Genomic DNA, 19,667 nt, shown 5'->3' with positions numbered 1-19,667 from the left:
CTCAATACTTGAGCTATGGTTCGAAAAAGGTGTCCTGAAGGCAGTCCCATGTATCAGGATGATAATGCACTAATACACACAGCAAGACAGAGGTGACAGTGTCAGAACCCGGGTTTGAACTTTGCCCTCTTTCTTTTCTGACAGCGTTTTCTATCTTTCCTTACTGACAACATTCTAATTTGTCTCCAAATTGCTGTGTAACTTTACTCAGCTGATCGTCTTTTACAATTAGTAGCCTCACATGTTACTGCCAGCTGCCTTTCATTTCTGCTAATTGCTGCTCCTATATCTGAGGGTGTTTCGCTTCTCCTTTTGTCAGAGTGTTGGATTTCTTACAGCCTTCTTGTCGGTCTGTTGTATTATCATTGTGTTCTCTGTCCAGTTCCCTGGATCCATCCCGGATTTGGTCTGCCCTACTGGAGAGCTGATCTTTTGCGTTGCCATTGCCCTTCTCCTGCATTACCAGGCCTGGACCAAAAACTAACTTTATTTTTTGATTGAAATTTAGCCCACTCCTGATTTTTCTTTTTCATGTGGTGCTACTAATTTTTACTCCTCTGCTTTTGGGTCCTTTATACAGACACTCCTGACAGACAGAGTGGTTTGATGAACATGACAGTGAAGTTAAACATCTCCCATGGCATGCACTGTCACCAGATGTAAATATTATTGAGCAACTTTGGGGTGTTTTGGAAGAGCGAGTCAGAAAACATAGCCAAGTAGTGATCTTGCCACTATTCTGCTAGAAAGAAGAATGGCTCTAAATTCCTCTTGCCACTGTAGTTTATAGATATATTTGCAAATAAATGGCATGTTAATGTAAAACTGACATAAAAATAGTATCATATAAATGCCATTGTAAAGATGCATTTAGCTTGACATGGGTGCCTCGAATTTTCAACAGTATTGAACTCCACTGGAGCAAGATCATATATTGGCCTTTACAATTTTATTATCTAAAGGTTCTCTACGAGGAATAATTAAAAAAAAAAAGTTAATCTGTGGCATAACTGTGAAAATAAATCAACCTATTAAAATTAGGATATAAGACAATTTCAAGCATATGAAAAAATACATCGGGGTTCTACATATTATGCTACATTTACAATTTCAGATATTTAGTCCAGACCTCACTTCTTCAACTCTACAGGGAAAAAGAGCTTAAGTCCCAAGCCTTAGAGAATGCTCTAATATAAATGTCTGATTGCTGGGAAAAGGTAGAGTAGGAACTATTGCTGAGAAAAGGTAGAGTATGAACTATGGGTTTTTCTTTAACGCTTTTACCAAATATTGTATTATTATTGTGTTTATTAATGTCTATAGTTTAACAGTTCTTTATCACAGACACACACAAGGAAAACAGGTGTCATGAGCTCCCATCCTGCAAACCTGACCTTTGTTCGTCCTGCAACATTTTCCCTTAGTGGTTTTTCCAATATGCCACAGGCAAAATACTATTACATGTTCTTGTCTTTAGTGTATGCTGTGACTGTTTTGGGGAATTCATTTATCATGTGTATCATTTATTTAGCTCGCAGACTTCACACAGCCAAATACATTGTTGTTTTCCATCTGGCACTTTCTGATTTGTGTGGAAGTTCAGCTTTGATTCCAAAAATCATAGAAATGTTTTTATTTGACCACCAGGACATTTCATATGAAGCATGCTTAACAAACATGTTTTTTGTGTATCATTTCATGAACCTACAGTCTTTGACACTACTTGCTTTGGCTTATGACAGACTGGTTGCTATTTGTTTTCCTCTACAGTATCATGCCATTGTAACCAAATCAGCAATGTTTCTGATCATAGGAGTGATGTGGATTGTGTCTGTGACATTTTTTTCTATACTTGTAGGTTTGGTGAATACAATATCTTTTTGTAGATCTAATGTATTGAATAGTTATTTTTGTGACTATGCCCCAATCTGTGGACTAGCTTGTAATGATATTACTATAAATATTTTGATAGGTAAAACTTCCTATGGCCTCCTGATTTGCACTCCACTCATACTGATCTTCATCTCATATTTCTGTATTTCCGTGGCTCTGCTCAGGATTGCTCATGGTGCTGAAAGAATCAAAGCCCTAAAAACCTGCACCTCACATTTCATGTTGGTGGCAATGTATTATCTACCAGTTTTAACTAATATAATTGCATCTGCAACAACCCCTTTGCATCCAAATGTACAGATCATTAACAATTCCCTGACACAAGCAATACCACCTATGCTGAATCCCATCATATACACTCTGAAGACAGAGGAGGTCATGCAATCCATAAAAGATTTGTACCGACGGAGCAAGGTGAACATAACTAAACAAAGACAAATGAAATTTGCCAGTATGGTAAATTAAAATAATTGCAGGTTCTGATCAGTGTGTAAATAGTAAATGGAAAAAGTGCATTTTGACAACCACAATTTTGATGTCAATATTGTTGTTTTTCTAGCCTGAATAATAAATGTGTTCTTAAATGAATCTTTCACTGACATTTTAGTTTTGCTGATTTTCAGATTAATCTTTTTTATTCAGAACCCAGACCATATAATAGTATAAAAGACTTCACATAAGCTGACTACAGATATTTAGCTGTTTTTCCAGATGTGATCTACTAACAAACATCTAATTTAGCGGAGTTGATTCATTTCAAATTTTGTTTGACGATGTAACAGAAATGATCATTAACATGCTTTTAAGCAGAAGCATAGTATGGACGCCTTAAAAAAAACACAGAAGAAAGATTTATATTGTCAAATGATAGCATATTCACATTAGATTTAAAACAACAAAAGTTGTAATGCATCATGTTTGCTTTCCTTATAAACAGACATTATTACACTCCTAAATATACATGTCTTTAACCAATTATTAGACATTTGTAGCTCTGCTAATTGTGACTTAATTTTAATTGTATACAGATTTACAGGGAATTATCATTTTTACTTGCAACTCCACAACCTGAAGCCCAGAGGCATGTAAAACAACTGTTATATTAATTCTTGTTTACTACAGTCAATGGCAGTACATAGACAGGAAAATGCAATTTAACAGTCTTCTGCATCTACGTATAAACACAGTAAACAAGACAATTTAATATTCCAGACAGCAAAAACTGTATTGTTTTTTGTAACAATAATTTTTTCTATTAATAAACAAAAACATTTTGTTTTGGCACCAATAATTTATTTCCAGGGGCATTTAATTATTTTTAATCACATGTTGACAATTTTCACATGTTGACAATAAAATACAGTCACTAAAGAGTGGCACCGAGTCATTAATTCAAGCTTTTCTTTTTAAAGATGATGATTTATTCAGGAATGAAGGAAATATCTTTATGAATGCTTCAATTAATAGGACTCTAGACTAACTTTTTGCACTGGTGCTACCAACATTTTTTTTAAGGTGAACCAGAACAAAAGTTAGGTGCACCCAAATTTTTGACCCCATCGCATTTAACAGTGCAGTTTTACAAGTTCTCTTTAAACAAAAATATATCCATATAAGAATTCTCGAGTTGTAAATAATTAAGTAACAATCTGGTCAATATTAGGTTCTTTATTTAAAGCACAATTCTACAAAAAGGGTGCCCTTCACCATCTATGATTGGTTGAAACCAGAGATGTTTGTGACATATTGACCGTTTAACCCAGTGGTTACTTAACTTTTTTTAGCCAACGATACCCAACTTAATGCTACCCATTTTAAAAATGACAAGCATGTCGTTTGAATGCTGCAGGTGGGTTAAAATTCTGTTGTTCGCACAGAATTTAGACCTTTAACCTTAGAATAGATCAGTATTTAAAAATGCAATATTTAATGTGTCAGACAAAAAACAGACTTGGCATTTTTTTTATTAAATGATACTTTAATATTGTGCTGATTGGTTAACAGTTTTTTTTAACTGTGGTTGGTTAGGAAAAAAATTTTAATGTTTGAGTCGAAACTGTAAAAATTTTATGATGAATTAGTCATATAACAACAAATGTTTTTAGTTCACTGTATTTTATTAAACTAATCTAATCATGTTCTAACTTAATTTTATAAGTTTTAACTGAATTGTATAATTTATGAAAGCTGTTTTAAGTCAGTTTAACATAATATAAGTTCAAAGGACTCATAAGATTATTTGATTCAGCTTAAAAATTTAAGGCAACCAGGAGTTTTTTTTTAGTGTATTAAACCACAGACGCACTTTTTAAAAATGTAGTTATTGTATGCCATCGAATGGCTGGTCGCACCACTGTGACCTTATATATTTTTAATCGCACCACTGAAAAATTTGGTTGCACATGTGGCCAAATTTGTCACAATCTAGAGTCCTGATGAATCATGAACTCAAACAATTGATCAGAATATGTGAATGATACTTTTTTCTAAGCACGATCCTAGATCATGTAATGCAAGCAAGTGTACAATAATATACACTGTACATGCACAAATTTGCATCTTTGCACTGACTTTGTAAGTAATCTACTAATGTAAAAAAAAGTTTGGTGAAGTCAGCAATGATTGCAACATAAACAAAGCTAAATGTAATTTTAGATTTCCAGAATTATACAAATTAACTGCATTTTATTAATAATGATTTGTTATTTATTATTTGTTATTACTAATAATATGAAAAGTCCTCAATTTATTTGAATATTTTTTTGACTAAAACTTCAAATCAAACAGATCAAAATCTTAAAATTGCAAAAGGAATATGTATGGATGATGGTTCATGTCAACAACATTTCAGTTTATTCCAATTTAGTAACAATTACCCATGTGGAACAAAAAAATAATAGTACATCTTATTTTAATACTACAACTAATGTTCAGTGTAATTAAACGCTGAAAATTAGCCTCAATATTGCAAGTCCAGTTAAAGTTCATTATCAAGTCATCAAGTCAAAGCATTCACACATGATAATAACAGAGATGCAGTGGCATAATGTAAAAAAAAAAAAAGTAACATAAAGGGTTTCTGGACAGTGCCATTGTTGATTTATTCCAGCCCTTTTTTGCTTAAGTCTACAGGGAGAATCGTTGCTCCATCAACAAAAAATTCCAAGCTCAAGAAAAAGATCTAATATAAATTTGTCTGATAGCAGGTAGAATAATGACACTGTGGAAGCTTTGCAAAAGGTAGAGTACATATCACGCTTTCCTTCTATTCTATTCTTTATTAAGCCAATGTGGATATATACTGTATATAAAAAAGACAATTCACAAACACCATCATGACTGCAAAGAAAACAGTGTTTTTTACATTGTCTGCTTTTTGAAAATTGAGTTTTTTTACTTTTACAGTTCTTGATTACAGGTAACACAAACCCAGAGCAGCAGATGTCATGAGCTCCATACAGTCAAACTCTTCTGCAAACGAGACCTTTGTTCGTCCTGCAACATTTTTCCTCAGTGGCCTTTCTAATGTTCCACATGCAAAATACTATTATGTGTTCTTGTCTTTAGTGTATGTTGCTACTGTTTTGGGGAATTCATTTATCATGTGTGTGATTTATTTGTCTCGCAGACTTCACACAGCCAAATATGTTGTTGTTTTCCATCTGGCCTTTTCTGATCTGTGTGGAAGCTCGACTGTGATTCCAAAAATAATTGACACATTTTTATTCGAACATCAGGAGATTTCATATGAAGCATGTTTGGCAAACACGTTTTTTATATATCATTTCCTAAATATCCAGTCTTTAACACTACTTGTCATGGCTTATGACAGACTGGTTGCTATTTGTTTTCCTCTACGTTATCATGCTATTATAACCAAACCAACAATGTTCCTGATCCTAGGAGGAATGTGGATTTATTCTGTGACATATTTTTCTGTATTTATAGGTTTGCTAAATAGACTCTCTTTTTGTAAATCTAATGTGATTGATAGTTATTTTTGTGATTACAGTCTTCTGAATAAACTAGCGTGTAATGATAATTCTATAAATATTTTGATGATAAAAATTTGCTTTGGTGTCATGATTGGCATGCCACTCATGCTGATCTTTGTCTCATATTTCTGCATTTCTTTAGCTCTGTTTAAGATTGCTCATGGTGCCGATCAAGCCAAAGCCATAAAAACCTGCACCTCACACCTCATGTTGGTGGCAATTAGTTATATCCCCTATTTAAGTAGTCACATTGCATTCTTAACATCACATATTCAACCAAACACCCGGTTAATTAACCATTCCCTCACACAGACAATTTCACCTATGCTGAATCCCATCATTTACACTCTAAAGACAGAGGAGGTCATGCAATCCATAAAAGATCTGTACAAATCTAGCAAAGTGAGCAGTACAGTACAACTGAAATGTAGGAGAAATTCGAAACTAAAATTACAGGTTTAAACTGTGGTCTGTGAGTTGATGGATTTTATATGTTAGATGTTGTTACAAATGTATTGTAAACAGGCCCAACATATTCTAACTATTTAAGATGAAACCTAAAAAACAAAGCTATACATTTATTAGTTTATTCTAAGTTAAACAGTGAGTCAAATGAAATAACATTTTACTCCCCTTTGCTTTAAATATAACAAAAGGTTTGAAATGCTTCTGCATCAGTGTTTGTTTTCATTATGAATAGACATCTTCACACTTGAATATATTCTCTATATTATAAAACATTCACTGGAATGAGTTTCAGTTCTGCTGAATGTGACCCAAAGTTTGTGAATTACATTTATTTTTCCAGAGGTCAACTTTTTTCTTCAGAGTGATGCAGGCATCTGTTTTAAGGAACTAAATTAGTTTAAGAGATCTTGTTCACCAAAAGTAATCAAATAATGACAACTATAAGCAACTTAATAGCCGTGCACAAATACAGTTTTACGTCCTATATTGTTTTTAATCTACCAACCCATCAATGTATAAATCCATATATTGATGTAACAAACGGTCAAGGCACAATTTTGGGACTGCAACAATAAATTAATAATGAAATCAACTGATTACTTTCATCTTTCATCAAGTCCAAAATTAACATCATTTTACAGGAATGAAGACTACTTACTTTTGTAAAACTTATTTGAAATATTTCAGAAGTCAAAAGAGAAATCACTTTCTAGGTCCCTTTACCATACAACATAATGTAATTTTTGTCCGTGTATTTACAGTAAATGCACATTGGAACATTTACTATTGGTAATCTGTGCAGTTTCCATGAAAAAAATCCAGAAGTAACGTCATTTTACAGGAATGAAAACTACTTCCTATTGTAAAACACATTTGAAATATTTCAGAAGTCAACAGAGAAATTACTTTCTAGGTCCCTGCACTGACATATTAATGTATCTTTATGGATATAAATGAACATTTGGACATTCACCATTGGTTGACAATTTTTATTTTTTTAGTTTTTTTTGGTTATGAATTCAAGCAAACATTTTCTTTATGTGTAATTTCTCATCTCAGTTTTAGTGTGCATGCATAAACAGAATGAGAACAGGACATGCATGGTAACTGTGCTTTCTCACCGGCAGTGTTCATAACATGCAGCTGAAAAGTTGTCATTCATTTTCTTTTCGGCTTAGTCCGATACTCATCCAGCATATGTTTTACGCAGCAGATGCCCTTCCACCTGCAACCGATCACTGGGAAACATCCATACACACTCATTCACACACATACAATACAGCCAATTTAGCTTACCCAATTCACCTATACCACATGCCTGTGGACTTGTGGGGGAAACCGGAGCACCCGGAGGAAACCCATGCAAACACAGCAAATTCCACACAGAAATGCCAACTGACCCAGCCAGGGCTTGAACCAGCGACTTTCTTGCTGTGAGGTGATTGCTGAACATTACATAATAACAATTTTTTTTAAACTCCATACAGCTTTCAAAGCATACTCGAATTCTAATAAAAATCTTCTGGTTAATACTGGTTTAAGCCTAGTTAAACCACTGTTGTACATGCACTGTCAGTTTGTTCACAAAAGTTATGTTGAATGTGGCTGTGTGTATGGAGGTCTGTGAGCTCTTCCAATGATAAAAATGACCTGTCCCAGACATTGTGCACATTTTCACGAAACTCTAATGAATGCTAATATCCTCATGCATGTGACCTGCCTTAAGTAAATGTGACAAAATGTATTCAACAGAACTGTGCACACATTATGTACTTATATCCTCTGAATTTTTATAAACACATAAACAATATATATGCACTACAAATTGTTTTTGCACTACCTAATTTGTCCACAATATGTCAATCCTGATCCCAAATGTTGATAGAAATTTTACAAAAAGATGGATCAAGAAAATCATATTACAAAACACAGTAAAAGATAGAGACACTAGTGTTGGTGAGTTCTAAGAATCCAGTGGCTTCACTATTATTCTAACTGTAAAATGATAAGGTTAAGAATTTGTAAATGCTTCACTACTTTCTTTAAAACAGAAAGGAAACGGTTGCCACTTACACAAAATGAGGTGTGATCTGTATTACTACAGCTAAATAAAAACTTTATTCAAGCCTTGGGAAGAGAAGTATTAGTCTTATATTAGTACTATTACTACTACTAATTATTGTTATTATTATAATGTTAAATGTAATTAAAATTTAAAAATCTAATGAAGTCATTAGTGCATGTCCAGTCAAAGTACATCTTGGCGTCATTATTATTTCTCAGACTCTAATAAAAATCTATAATAAAATCTAATAAAATCTATAAATCACCATATCCATAATGAGTGCATGCATAAAGGAATTAATAGACATTTGCAACTATTTTAACAAAGTTAATATCAATCATCTATTTCATCAAGATAGATAGTACAGAGACTGGACAGCAAAAAATCTGTACCAAATTATATAAAAATATATATTTATTATATTATATAATATATTATATTTTATGTATGTATGTATGTACAGTTGAAGTCAGAATTATTAGCCCCCTTTGAATTCTTTTTTTTTTTCATATTTGCCAAATTATGTTTAACGAAGCAAGGAAATTATCACAGTATGTTTTTATAATATTTTTACCTCTGGAGAAAGTCTTATTTGTTTTATTTAAGCTAGAATAAAAGCGGTTTTAATTTTTTAAACTTCATTTTTTAGGAAAAAATTATTAGCCCCTTTATTATTAGCAAATTTTTTCCCGACTGTCTACAGAACAAACCATCATACAATAACTTGCCTAATTACCCTAAACAGCCTAGTTCACCTAATTAACCTAGTTAAGCCTTTAAATGTCACTTTAAGCTGTATAGAAGTGTCTTGAAAAATATCTAGTCAAATATTATTTACTGTCACCATTGCAAAGATAAAATAAATCAGTTATTAGAGATGAGTTATTAAAGCTATTATGTCAAGTAATGTGTTGAAAAAATATTCTTGCCGTTAAACAGAAATTGGGGGAAAAATAAACAGGGGGGGCTAATGATTCTGACTTCAACTGTATGTATGTATACATGTAGGAAAGTTTTCTGGACAATTGCATTGTTGATTTATTCCTGCCCCTTCTTGCTCAAGTCTACAGGGAATACCGTTGCCCCAACAAAAGTCCCAAGCTCAAGAGAAAGATCGAATATAAATTTGTCTAATAAGTAGAATAATGGCACTGTGAAAGCTTTGCAGAAGGTAGAGTATCCAAAATGCTTTCCTTCTATTTCTTTCAATTTCTTTTATTAATATTTTATTATTAGGTAATTACATTATATACAAAAACAAATCATTAACTCAATTGTGAATGAGAATTATGATTTTAATTTATATATGTGCGTCTTACATGACACTCAAGGACACCTTACATAAAAAAAAAACAATCTGCATTATAAACAATTCACATTATAACAGCCATGACAGTAGACCTAATATAAACAACCATATAAATTACTAAAATGACTAAAAATGGATGTTAAGGGGAGATTTTAAAAGAATAGGTTTAATAGTGTTTTGAATGTTGTCTGTGATTGAGTTTACTTTTTCAGTTCTTCATTACAGGTGACAAAAAAACCCAGAGCAGCAGGTGTCATGAGCTCCATACAGTCAAACTCTTCTGCAAACGAGACCTTTGTTCGTCCTGCAAAATTTTTTCTTAGTGGCCTTTCTAATGTTCCACATGTAAAATACTATTATGTGTTCTTGTCTTTGGTGTATGTTGTTACTGTTTTGGGAAATTCATTTCTCATGTGTACTATTTATTTAGCCCGGAGACTTCACACAGCCAAATATATTGTTGTTTTCCATCTTGCCTTTTCTGATCTGTGTGGAAGCTCGGCTGTGATTCCCAAAACCATTGATACGTTTTTATTTGACCACCAGGATATTTCATATGAAGCATGTTTGGCAAACACGTTTTTTATATATCATTTCCTAAATATCCAGTCTTTAACACTACTTGTCATGGCTTATGACAGACTGGTTGCTATTTGTTTTCCTCTACATTATCATGCCATTATAACTAAAGCAGCAATGTTCCTCATCCTAGGAGGAATGTGGATTTTTTCTGTGACACATATTTCAGTATTTGTAGGTTTGCTAAATAGACTCTCCTTTTGCAGATCTACTGTGATTGATAGTTATTTTTGTGATTATAGTCTAATCAATAGACTAGCTTGTAATGATAATTCTCTAAATATTTTAATGATTAAAATAAATTTTGGTCTGCTGCTTTGTGCACCACTCATATTAATCTTTGTCTCATATTTCTGCATTTCGTTAGCTTTGTTTAAGATTGCTCATGGTGCTGATCGAGTAAAAGCCATAAAAACATGCACCTCACATCTCATGTTGGTGGTAGTCGGTTATACCCCATTAATAAGTAATCAAATAGCAGTCTTAACAGCACCTATGCCTGCCAACATACGGTTAATTAACAATTGCCTGACACAGGTGATACCACCTATGCTGAATCCTATCATATACACTCTGAAGACAGATGAGGTCATGCAGTCTATTAAAGAACTGTACAATGGCCGCAATGTGAAAAATATAGGACAGATGAAATGTACAAGGAGATATTCAAAACAGAAATGACTTGTTTAAATGTGACATTTCAACAAACATCTAAATGTTGATGGATTTTTTATGTTATATCAGAAATGTATTTTAACAGGCTAAATATGTTTTAAACAACTGAGCTCAAACCTAGCCAACACGGTATAGTTTTTAAATAAAGCTAAGATTTATCTTTGGGAAATAAAGTCATATGAAATAACATTTTAATCACATTTACTTTAAATAAAACAAATGGTTCAAAATGCTCCTGCATCAGTGTTAATTATTAATTAATTATAAATGGGTCACACTTTATTTTGATGGTCTGTTTGTTGAATTTAAGTTACATTGCATCTAAATGCCAACTAAATCTCAATAGATTACAAGTAGACTGTTGGGTTGGGGTTAGGGTTGGGATTAGGGTTAGTGTAAATTGACATGTACTTGATGTTAAATGTCTAGTCAGTTAAATGTCTGTTAATGGAGCAGTATCAACAGATATTAAGCAAACAGTCTGCTCAAATGGACCATCAAAATAAAGTGCTATTAATTTACTGACAATTGTTTTAGATTTGCTGATTGTGCCCCACAGACAGTTTGTAAATTAAATAGTGACTTATTTTTTCATTTTAAGAGTGATCCCATCTCATGCAATTCAAGCATGTCTCAGTGAGCTTAATCATTATCATTAACAAGTATTATGCTCTGTGAAACAATAAAAACAAAAGCAGTGAATGCATTCACCTTTCCAGATTTATCCTAATAGAGAATTTCATTTAACAGAACTTTATAGGGCTGCAAGATATACAGTTACTTAAATGGTATCGCAATAACATGGCTCTTAAAACGATACGACTAGGCGACTAGTGTGTGGGGCTGCACGCTGCCTCCACGGCCCATTAGGTGTATGTTGAGCTGTGCTTTTCCTCTCAGACCACTCTCAAAGTGACTCTCATAGTTTCATAAAGACAAAATGAGGCATGCATATACACATCCTCTTAGTGACCACTTGTGGACAAAGCTGATCGGCCAAATAAAATATGGAATTATATTGCATATGTTGCTGACAAGTCTGGGCAAGCCCACAGTTGTTGCAAAGCCTGTGTGCACCGTGACAGCCCATGTGCAAAATGCAGACAACCATGCTTGCTTGCAGTTTGGAGAATGAATCTAAAATAGTAATAGTTTCTGTGTGTATGAACAGAGCTGTTGTCACCCCCACAAACCTTACCCAAGTTCTTCTGATAGTGCTGTGGAGCCAGGCAAAAGTATAAATCAGCCTTAAAATGGGTGGTCTATTGTGTGGTTCATGCAAACTTTGGCAGGACAATTTTTTGATAATTGCACCAAATCATGAAAATCAGCTAAACTTATTAATTAAGAGAGCACGTATGAAATGGTCAAACTGTATTTATGCATTTATTCACTTTCTGGCATGCATCACCTGCTGTAAACAGAGAGAATGTTTAACTAATTAATGCACATTTTTAGCAGAAAATGACTTTCTTCTCATTCAATTAAACATTTACAATAAATTCAAGATAAATAGACGCATGTTGTAACATGAGTCTGGGACAACAGAGGTCAGGGTTCAAATGCAATTTATTATAGTCCAGTAATAATTTAAATGTGAATAAGACAGAATGGCTGTCTCATGAACAGTGAGGACCAATCAACATCTCCAGGTTTTCCTTTGATAACCTAACCCAAAAATTGAATTGTTCATTTAAACAATGCTGCAACAATTGTATTAATGTTAAAATCTATTGACTGGACTGCAGACTAAATATGCATTTTAATTATTATTATTTTTTATTTAGATTTATTTTACTTGATTTTAAATTGTTCTACTTTGTCTCAGCTGACAGCAAACACCAAGTGTTTAATAATAAATAAAAATAGTTCTATTGAGTGACAATGTTCAGTTTTTTTATGCTGTAGTATCGTTTTAGTATTGGTATTGTGATATTTATTAATTTAGGTATTTTGCCGAAGACAACATTTAAGTATTGTCACAACACTATTTGAAAGCATTATACAATTCTAGCTTTTATACTGGGTTGTGGCTGGAAAGACATCAACTGAGTAAAACATATGCCAGAGTAGTTGTTGGTTCACTTCGTTATGGTAAACCGTGATAATCAGCAAAAAATAAAATAAAAATAATAATAATAAAAAAGTATAAATGAATGAAATTGATACCAATATTTCCATTTATTTACATTTTTATACCTGAAGTTCACAGATATCAATCAAGTGTATTCATAATGTGACCCTTTACAATAAGGTTTCATTTGTTAATGCTAGTAAATGTATACAGTATACATAGAACTAGGAATGAACAATACTAGTACTATATAGAATCATAGCTCAACATTTACTAATGCATTATTAAGATCAAAAGTTGTACTTGTTAACAAAGACATGCTTTAAATGACAACTACAGTTAAAAATTATTAATAAATACTATTAATAAATATGTTGTTCATGTTAGTAAATACAGTAACATTAAACCCTCAGGAGTGGCACATTATTTTATAAGTTAAAGATTTAATTGTAATTTTACATATTAATAATTATTTCACTGTAAATGAATAGTTCATCCAAAAATTCTGTAAGGTCTAGAGACCTTCATTTATCTTCAAAACACAAATTAGGATATATTGTATAAAATCCAGGAGCTCTATGAATCTCTAAAGACAGCAAGGGTTATGTAATTCATGAACCAAAACCATGGTTAAAACATTTCATGCGTCTTTAGTGGTTCCACTGTGAACTTTTGAAGCTACGAGAAAACTTTTGTATTCACAAAATGTTTTTTCTCTTTTGTGTCAATTCATGGCACACATTTTCGAGTTTCGTGTTTGCACTGACATTTCACCCAGGGTATATGTCTGCACTGTTTTGTAGACATTTTTGATAACTATCTGAACTTTGGACGCTTAGCGACCCTTGCCGTCAGATAGCTCTGCTGTAAATATTTTCACTTGTGTTCTCAAGATGAATGAAGATATCATGAGGTTTGGAACAACCAAGGATGAACAATTAATTACAGAACTTTAATTTTGAATGATACGAGTAACTGAAAAATCTGATTAGCCACTTTTTACAATAATTAACTCCTTGCCCATAATTTTATTTTATAAAAGATTTTTTTTTTTTTTTTTTTGGACAGAGTTGGCACTGTTGATTTATTCCTGTTCCTTCTTGTTCATGTCTATAGAGGAAATTGTTGCTTCATCCACTGAAGTTTCAAGCTCAAGAGAATTACATAATATAAATTTGTCTGCTGGCAGGTAGAATTATGACATTGTGGAAGCTTTGCAAAAGGTAGAGTATGATAAGGTGGAGTTCCTCTTTCTCTCTAATTCTATTGTAACTCAATGAACTATTTTATTATTTGTTTGTAAATTTAAAAAGTTTTGTTCCTTAATACACTTTGACGGGTAAGATTTATTTTTGTTCAATATTTTCTGCTATTAAGCATATTTATATCACATTCCTTTATTACAGGTGACACAAAGACCCAGACAGCAGGTATCATGAGCTTCATACAGTCAAACTCTTCTGCAAACGAGACCTTTGTTCGTCCTGCAACATTTTTCCTCAGTGGCCTTTCTAATGTTCCACATGCAAAATACTACTATGTGTTCTTGTCTTTAGTGTATGTTGCTACTGTTTTGGGAAATTCATTTATCATGTGTGTGATTTATATGTCTCGCAGACTTCACACAGCCAAATACATTGTTGTTTTCCATCTGGCCTTTTCTGATCTGTGTGGAAGCTCGACTGTGATTCCAAATGTTATAGATACATTTTTATTTGACCACCAGGAGATTTCGTATGAAGCATGTTTGGCAAACACATTTTTTACATATCATTTTATGAATCTGCAGTCTTTAACGCTACTTGTCATGGCTTATGACAGACTGGTTGCTATTTGTTTTCCTCTGCAGTATCATGCCATTGTAACCAATGCAGCAATGTTTTCGATCCTAGGAGGGATGTGGATTTTTTCTGTGACACATTTTTCTGTATTTGTAGGATTGCTAAATAGACTTTCTTTTTGTAAATCTAATGTGATCGATAGTTATTTTTGCGATTACAGCCTGATCAATAGACTAGCTTGTAATGATAACTCTGTGAATATTATGATGGTAAAAATTAACTTTGGTCTTCTGATCTGTACGCCACTCATACTGATCTTCATTTCATATTTCTGCATTTCTTTAGCTTTGTTTAAGATTGCTCATGGTGTTGATCGAGCCAAAGCCATAAAAACCTGCACCTCACATCTCATGTTGGTGGCAATATTTTTTATTCCATTTTTAAGTAATCAAATTGCAATTTTGACAACATCAGTCCACCTAAACACACGGTTAATTAACAGTTCCCTGACACAGGCAATACCACCTATGCTGAATCCCATCATATACACTCTAAAGACTGATGAGGTCATGCAGTCCGTAAAAGAACTATACAAAAGAAAAGTGAACACAACTACTGAAAGAAGAATGAAATGGAACAGTAGAAACTCTAAACAAAAAATACAGGTTTAAAGTTATTATCAGCTGAAAAATCAGTTGAGTTGATTGATTAAATGTCAGATGATGTAACAAATCTGTGTTGTACATTTGTAAATCTCTGAGCTAAAACTTATTAAAGCCATTTGGTGATTGGTTTTGCTAATTTAAAAGGCTATATAAACAACCTCAAAAGAAGATTTCAAATAATAAAACGTTAAGTTTAAGTGACATGAAAGAATATTTTAATTATATTTGCTTTAAAAATTGCAAAAGGTTTAGAAATGCTCCATCATTTTTTTTCTGCACTGAACAGATGACATCACACTCCTAAATATATTTAGATCCTGAATCAACCATTAGCTGGTATTCATTTTAGTTTTGCTTGCCATGACCAGAACTTTGTAACTTCCATTCAGTAGGTCAACATTTTTTTTTCTTTAGAGTGATCCTAGAATGTTCTCTGAAAGCATGTGTTTCGGTGAACTAAATTATTCCAAGTCAGTAACTATGACAAGCAAGAAAGCAGAATACAGAAATATAATTTATATAGACCTACATTAGAAAGCAGGCGGTTCATTCTGCTGTGGGGATCCCTGATCAATCAGGGACTAAGCCAAAGGAAAATTAATAAATGAATATTAGAGAGCATCTACAAGTTTGCGTGCACCTAACAGTACAGCTAACTAGAATAGCTGGAAGATCTAACATTAACTACAAGCAAAGGCCTATTTTCTTTTCTTCTTTGCAAGATCAAAGTCTGAAAATGAAATCATTTTACAGAAAAGACTAATTAATTCCTATTGATCAAAAATCTATGAAGCAGATCATAATTCTATCAAACACATCAACAAACCAGCAATAAGGCACTATGTGTGTCACTTTTTTTACATTTAAACATGCACAAAAAATAACAAAAATCAATCCTAAATACAGAAAACCAAACATAAGAGGACGAATAGAGGAAAAACATAAATAAAACAATTTGTAAAAAAAGAACTATCAAATATTATTGAAAACCAGGGGTGGGTGTTTTCATAATTATTTCATTTAAAGAGCCCATATTATGGGTTTTTGAAAATTTCCCTCCATGTAGTGTGTAACACAGCTCTAAGTGAAGTGAAGTATCCAGCTAAGGCTTAAATCTGTAAGAATACAGTGTTTAAAACGGTTGATTCATCTATAAAAGAGTCGACTCATAGTGCTTCAAACGAGTCGCCTTGATACCGATTCATTAGGTGTTTCGCCATGACGTACGAACGAAACCAAGTTATTCACGTGCACGCGCAAACCCGGGAGATTTCAAACCTGAGGCCCCGCCCTCTGATGCAGAAACCTAGTCACACACACACACCCCCACAAACACACGCACACAAACATGCCGGTCGATTGAAGTCACACTGCAGATAGATATTATCGAGGGTCTACCCAAAGTTGAAACATCAGCATTATGACCAAGCAGTTGGAAACTACTGGAAACTTCTGGAAGCTACATGCTACACAGAATACTTCATCTGCGTTTGTTAAAGGAAGGATCAGTAAAGAGTAACTTACTGCTGGACATGTCAGGATGGATTTTTCTTCCTCCATTTCTCAAGTGTAAGTATGTGCGATTAAAGTTGTTGCCTTGTTGACTCTAGCTTGCAAATGTATTTAGTTGTGATTTGTTACTTGTAACCGAGTGTACTGTATCAGGTTAACTGGCTATATTCTCTTATCGCGTGCAAAGTCACGTTAAAAACGCGACGCGTGCTGTTTGTTTACGGAGCTCCGTGGTAGAGGTCTGCATTCCCGCGGCTGTCCCCGCGCCAGATTTCTGTGGCGTGGGAATAAATTTCCGAATAAGTCGCGGGAGCGGTCGGTAACGGGTTTAATTTGGGACGGGAGCGGGCTGTCTAGCAATATCACGGATATTGCTATGCGAATGAGAAAGATGTGTCTGCTTGGTGCTTGTGTGTATGTGTGTTAGTGCGCACGCGCGTGTATGAGAGAGAGCGCGAGCGAGAGCTTTGTGTGCTTGGTCCTGTGTGTGTGTTTATACAGACAGCTTGGCTGTCTGGACTGTATAGCTGGGTGATATTTGGTTGTGTTCTCCTTCGCTCTAGCGGGATCGGGCGCGGCGGGCAGAAAACGGGGCGGGTTCTCAGGCTAAAACCTGGCGGGTGCGGGCGGAAGCGGGAGCGTTGTTGTCCGGAGGTGTGTGTGTGTTTGTGTGTGTGTGTGTGGCAGCTAAAATCCACGCCTACACTAACGAATGTGTATGAACTGTGATTACTTTTTATATTGCTGATTAGCTATTGGGCATTTCATTCTCTGACTGAAGGCAGTCGACTAATCGTGACAGACTGTCATCGGTCCAATCAGCGCAGAGTAGCTTCGCGCTAAGGAGGGGTTTGGGAACAAATGAATCACTGGACGATTTATACAGGAGTCGCTGGGATAATTAGGTAAAAATAAATGCAGATTTTAAGACCATGAAAGTGTTTTTTGACCTTGCATGCATATTAGACTGTTGTTGGAGACCCTTACAACCAAGATATGACCCTATTTCATGTATAATATGGGCTCTTTAAATGTTTTGACTGCTAAAAAATGTATACTATTTGTTTATTTAAATCATATTTAATGAGATCAATGTTATTTTTAAATCAATAATAAGTATATATTTACAATACCAACAAGCTTTCACTCACTCTACCTCAGCTTATTCCCTTCTTTATCAGTGGTCTCCACAGCAGAATGAACCACTAATAACTCTGGAACATTTTACCAGTGAGTGCCCTTACAGTTGCAACCTATCTCTGAAAGTGAATGAGCTTGTGCAGCACAAGTTATAGGAAACACTTACACACTACCATTCACACCCACACTCACATTTTACAACAAGCTTATACATCATACATTTACATGCTCTTTAAATTATACCATAATCATAACAATAGACACTGTTGTCAACAAAATCATAATCATCCCATGTTTAAGCTTATGTTGCTATTTATCCAAAACTTGGGAATCTTTGTTCAATTACAACAGTATGTTATAGGAAAGTTTTTTTGTCTGAATAAGACATACCTATTAGGGATATAATGTGCAGATACACATATGACCTGATCCTATTGAGTCAACTAAATAAGAGAAAATAAGACAGAAAGTCTCTGCCATGAGAAAGACGTGTTTCCCAGAAGGAAAGATGTTTCAAGGAAAGACTAGAGTTTTCTAGTTGGGGAATTTACTAGAAGAGTAGAATAAGTGCACACATTTTAAGGTGGGGAGAAATGACCCAGTAAAGGGTTAATCACACCAAAGGTGTTTTTAAAAATGTAAAAACGCACTGCACTGTATTTTTGTTGACTTTAGAAAAGAGCAGTGTACTGTGCTTTTAATCTATCAATTGTCCTGGTGCTAGAGTATGACGTTATGCTCTTTTTCTGCACAGACTTTTTTTATTTTAACCACAAGTGCAGGCTTAAGGCTGATTTATACTTCTGTGTCAAGCGCACGTGTATGCTACGGCACAGCCTACGAGTGGATGCATAGCCCTCGCCGACGTGCACATCTCAAAATATGTAACTACATGTCGCAACGATGCGTAGCGCAAGCTCTGTGATTGGCCGGCTTGGAAGCGCTGACAAGTGTGGGCAGGACCATGTGTCAAGTGTTTATAAAGGAGCTCCGGATGGAGACTGTTGCTTTGTGTTTACATTATTGTTAAAGCTGTTGCACGTCCGCCGATTCCTGCCTCAAAATGAGCGAGTTTGAACCACTTGTAAATTAAGGAAGCGTTCAGAAAAAAACAAAACACCAGTGAAGAAACTCGACACAGAGGAACATAGGCACCTACTCCCAGCTAGCGTTTCGAAAATTTATTGCAGAGCTACAGAAACAGCGCACAGAAGTATGAATGCGACGTAAGTAAGGCTGATCACTTGACGCAAAAGTATAAACCAGGCGTTAGAATTGGTAGAGAGAGGTCTGGGGTGCATGAACAGCACAAAAAAACACTTGCTGCCAATAGAAAATCTTTTTAAAGGCCTCTTAATCCAAAAATTATGCTCAGTGGAATCAGGGAACCATTTTGTGACACCGATCCTGCTCTTCCCCTATTTTTGAATGCTGTGAATATACTGGTCATCTAGCCCACAGTTCTAAAGATATCTGCTAAAGGGGTGCCATACTCTGATGCCCAGGAGCAG

At 34.3% G+C, this 19,667-nt stretch overlaps 5 protein-coding genes across 24 annotated transcripts in view; 4 read left to right on the top strand and 1 right to left on the bottom strand.

Moving 5' to 3' along the window:
• or30bv1 (odorant receptor, family 30, subfamily BV, member 1) overlaps positions 1 to 19,667 on the bottom strand; it is a 202,249-nt gene that overhangs the window by 131,561 nt on the left and 51,021 nt on the right. The gene's annotated exons all lie outside the window — the stretch shown is intronic.
• Positions 1,226 to 4,936, top strand: or42a1 (odorant receptor, family 42, subfamily A, member 1). 2 transcript variants are annotated; one of them, XM_087268729.1, is made up of 2 exons: positions 1,226 to 1,245; positions 1,332 to 4,936. In XM_087268729.1, exon 2 carries the CDS (start codon positions 1,369 to 1,371, stop codon positions 2,356 to 2,358), a length of 990 nt encoding a protein of 329 aa, XP_087124855.1. In that variant the 5' UTR covers positions 1,226 to 1,245; positions 1,332 to 1,368; the 3' UTR covers positions 2,359 to 4,936. The 2 variants fall into 2 exon arrangements, with proteins under 2 accessions (XP_087124855.1, NP_001122058.1); NM_001128586.1 differs by lacking the exon at positions 1,226 to 1,245 and having other exon boundaries at positions 1,369 to 2,358.
• or42a8 (odorant receptor, family 42, subfamily A, member 8) lies at positions 5,340 to 6,350 on the top strand. Its single transcript, NM_001130798.1, has one exon. It carries the CDS (start codon positions 5,340 to 5,342, stop codon positions 6,348 to 6,350), a length of 1,011 nt encoding a protein of 336 aa, NP_001124270.1.
• Positions 9,986 to 10,990, top strand: or42a5 (odorant receptor, family 42, subfamily A, member 5). Its single transcript, NM_001128563.1, has one exon. The coding sequence runs from the start codon at positions 9,986 to 9,988 to the stop codon at positions 10,988 to 10,990; it is 1,005 nt and encodes a 334-aa protein (NP_001122035.1).
• On the top strand, positions 14,494 to 15,510 carry or42a6 (odorant receptor, family 42, subfamily A, member 6). Its single transcript, NM_001128571.1, has one exon. The coding sequence runs from the start codon at positions 14,494 to 14,496 to the stop codon at positions 15,508 to 15,510; it is 1,017 nt and encodes a 338-aa protein (NP_001122043.1).

Source organism: Danio rerio, chromosome 10 (genome assembly GCF_052040795.2).
Source record: "Danio rerio strain M-AB ecotype USA chromosome 10, GRCz13ab, whole genome shotgun sequence".
NCBI lineage: Eukaryota > Metazoa > Chordata > Actinopteri > Cypriniformes > Danionidae > Danio > Danio rerio.
Note: the sequence above shows the minus strand (reverse complement) of the source record. Positions and strands in the feature narration are given on the sequence as shown.

Coding starts and splice junctions, on each gene's coding strand:
- or42a8 (NM_001130798.1), top strand. CDS start 5,340: ATGAGCTCCATACAGTCAAACTCTTCTGCAAACGAGACCTTTGTTCGT.
- or42a6 (NM_001128571.1), top strand. CDS start 14,494: ATGAGCTTCATACAGTCAAACTCTTCTGCAAACGAGACCTTTGTTCGT.
- or42a1 (XM_087268729.1), top strand. CDS start 1,369: ATGAGCTCCCATCCTGCAAACCTGACCTTTGTTCGTCCTGCAACATTT.
- or42a5 (NM_001128563.1), top strand. CDS start 9,986: ATGAGCTCCATACAGTCAAACTCTTCTGCAAACGAGACCTTTGTTCGT.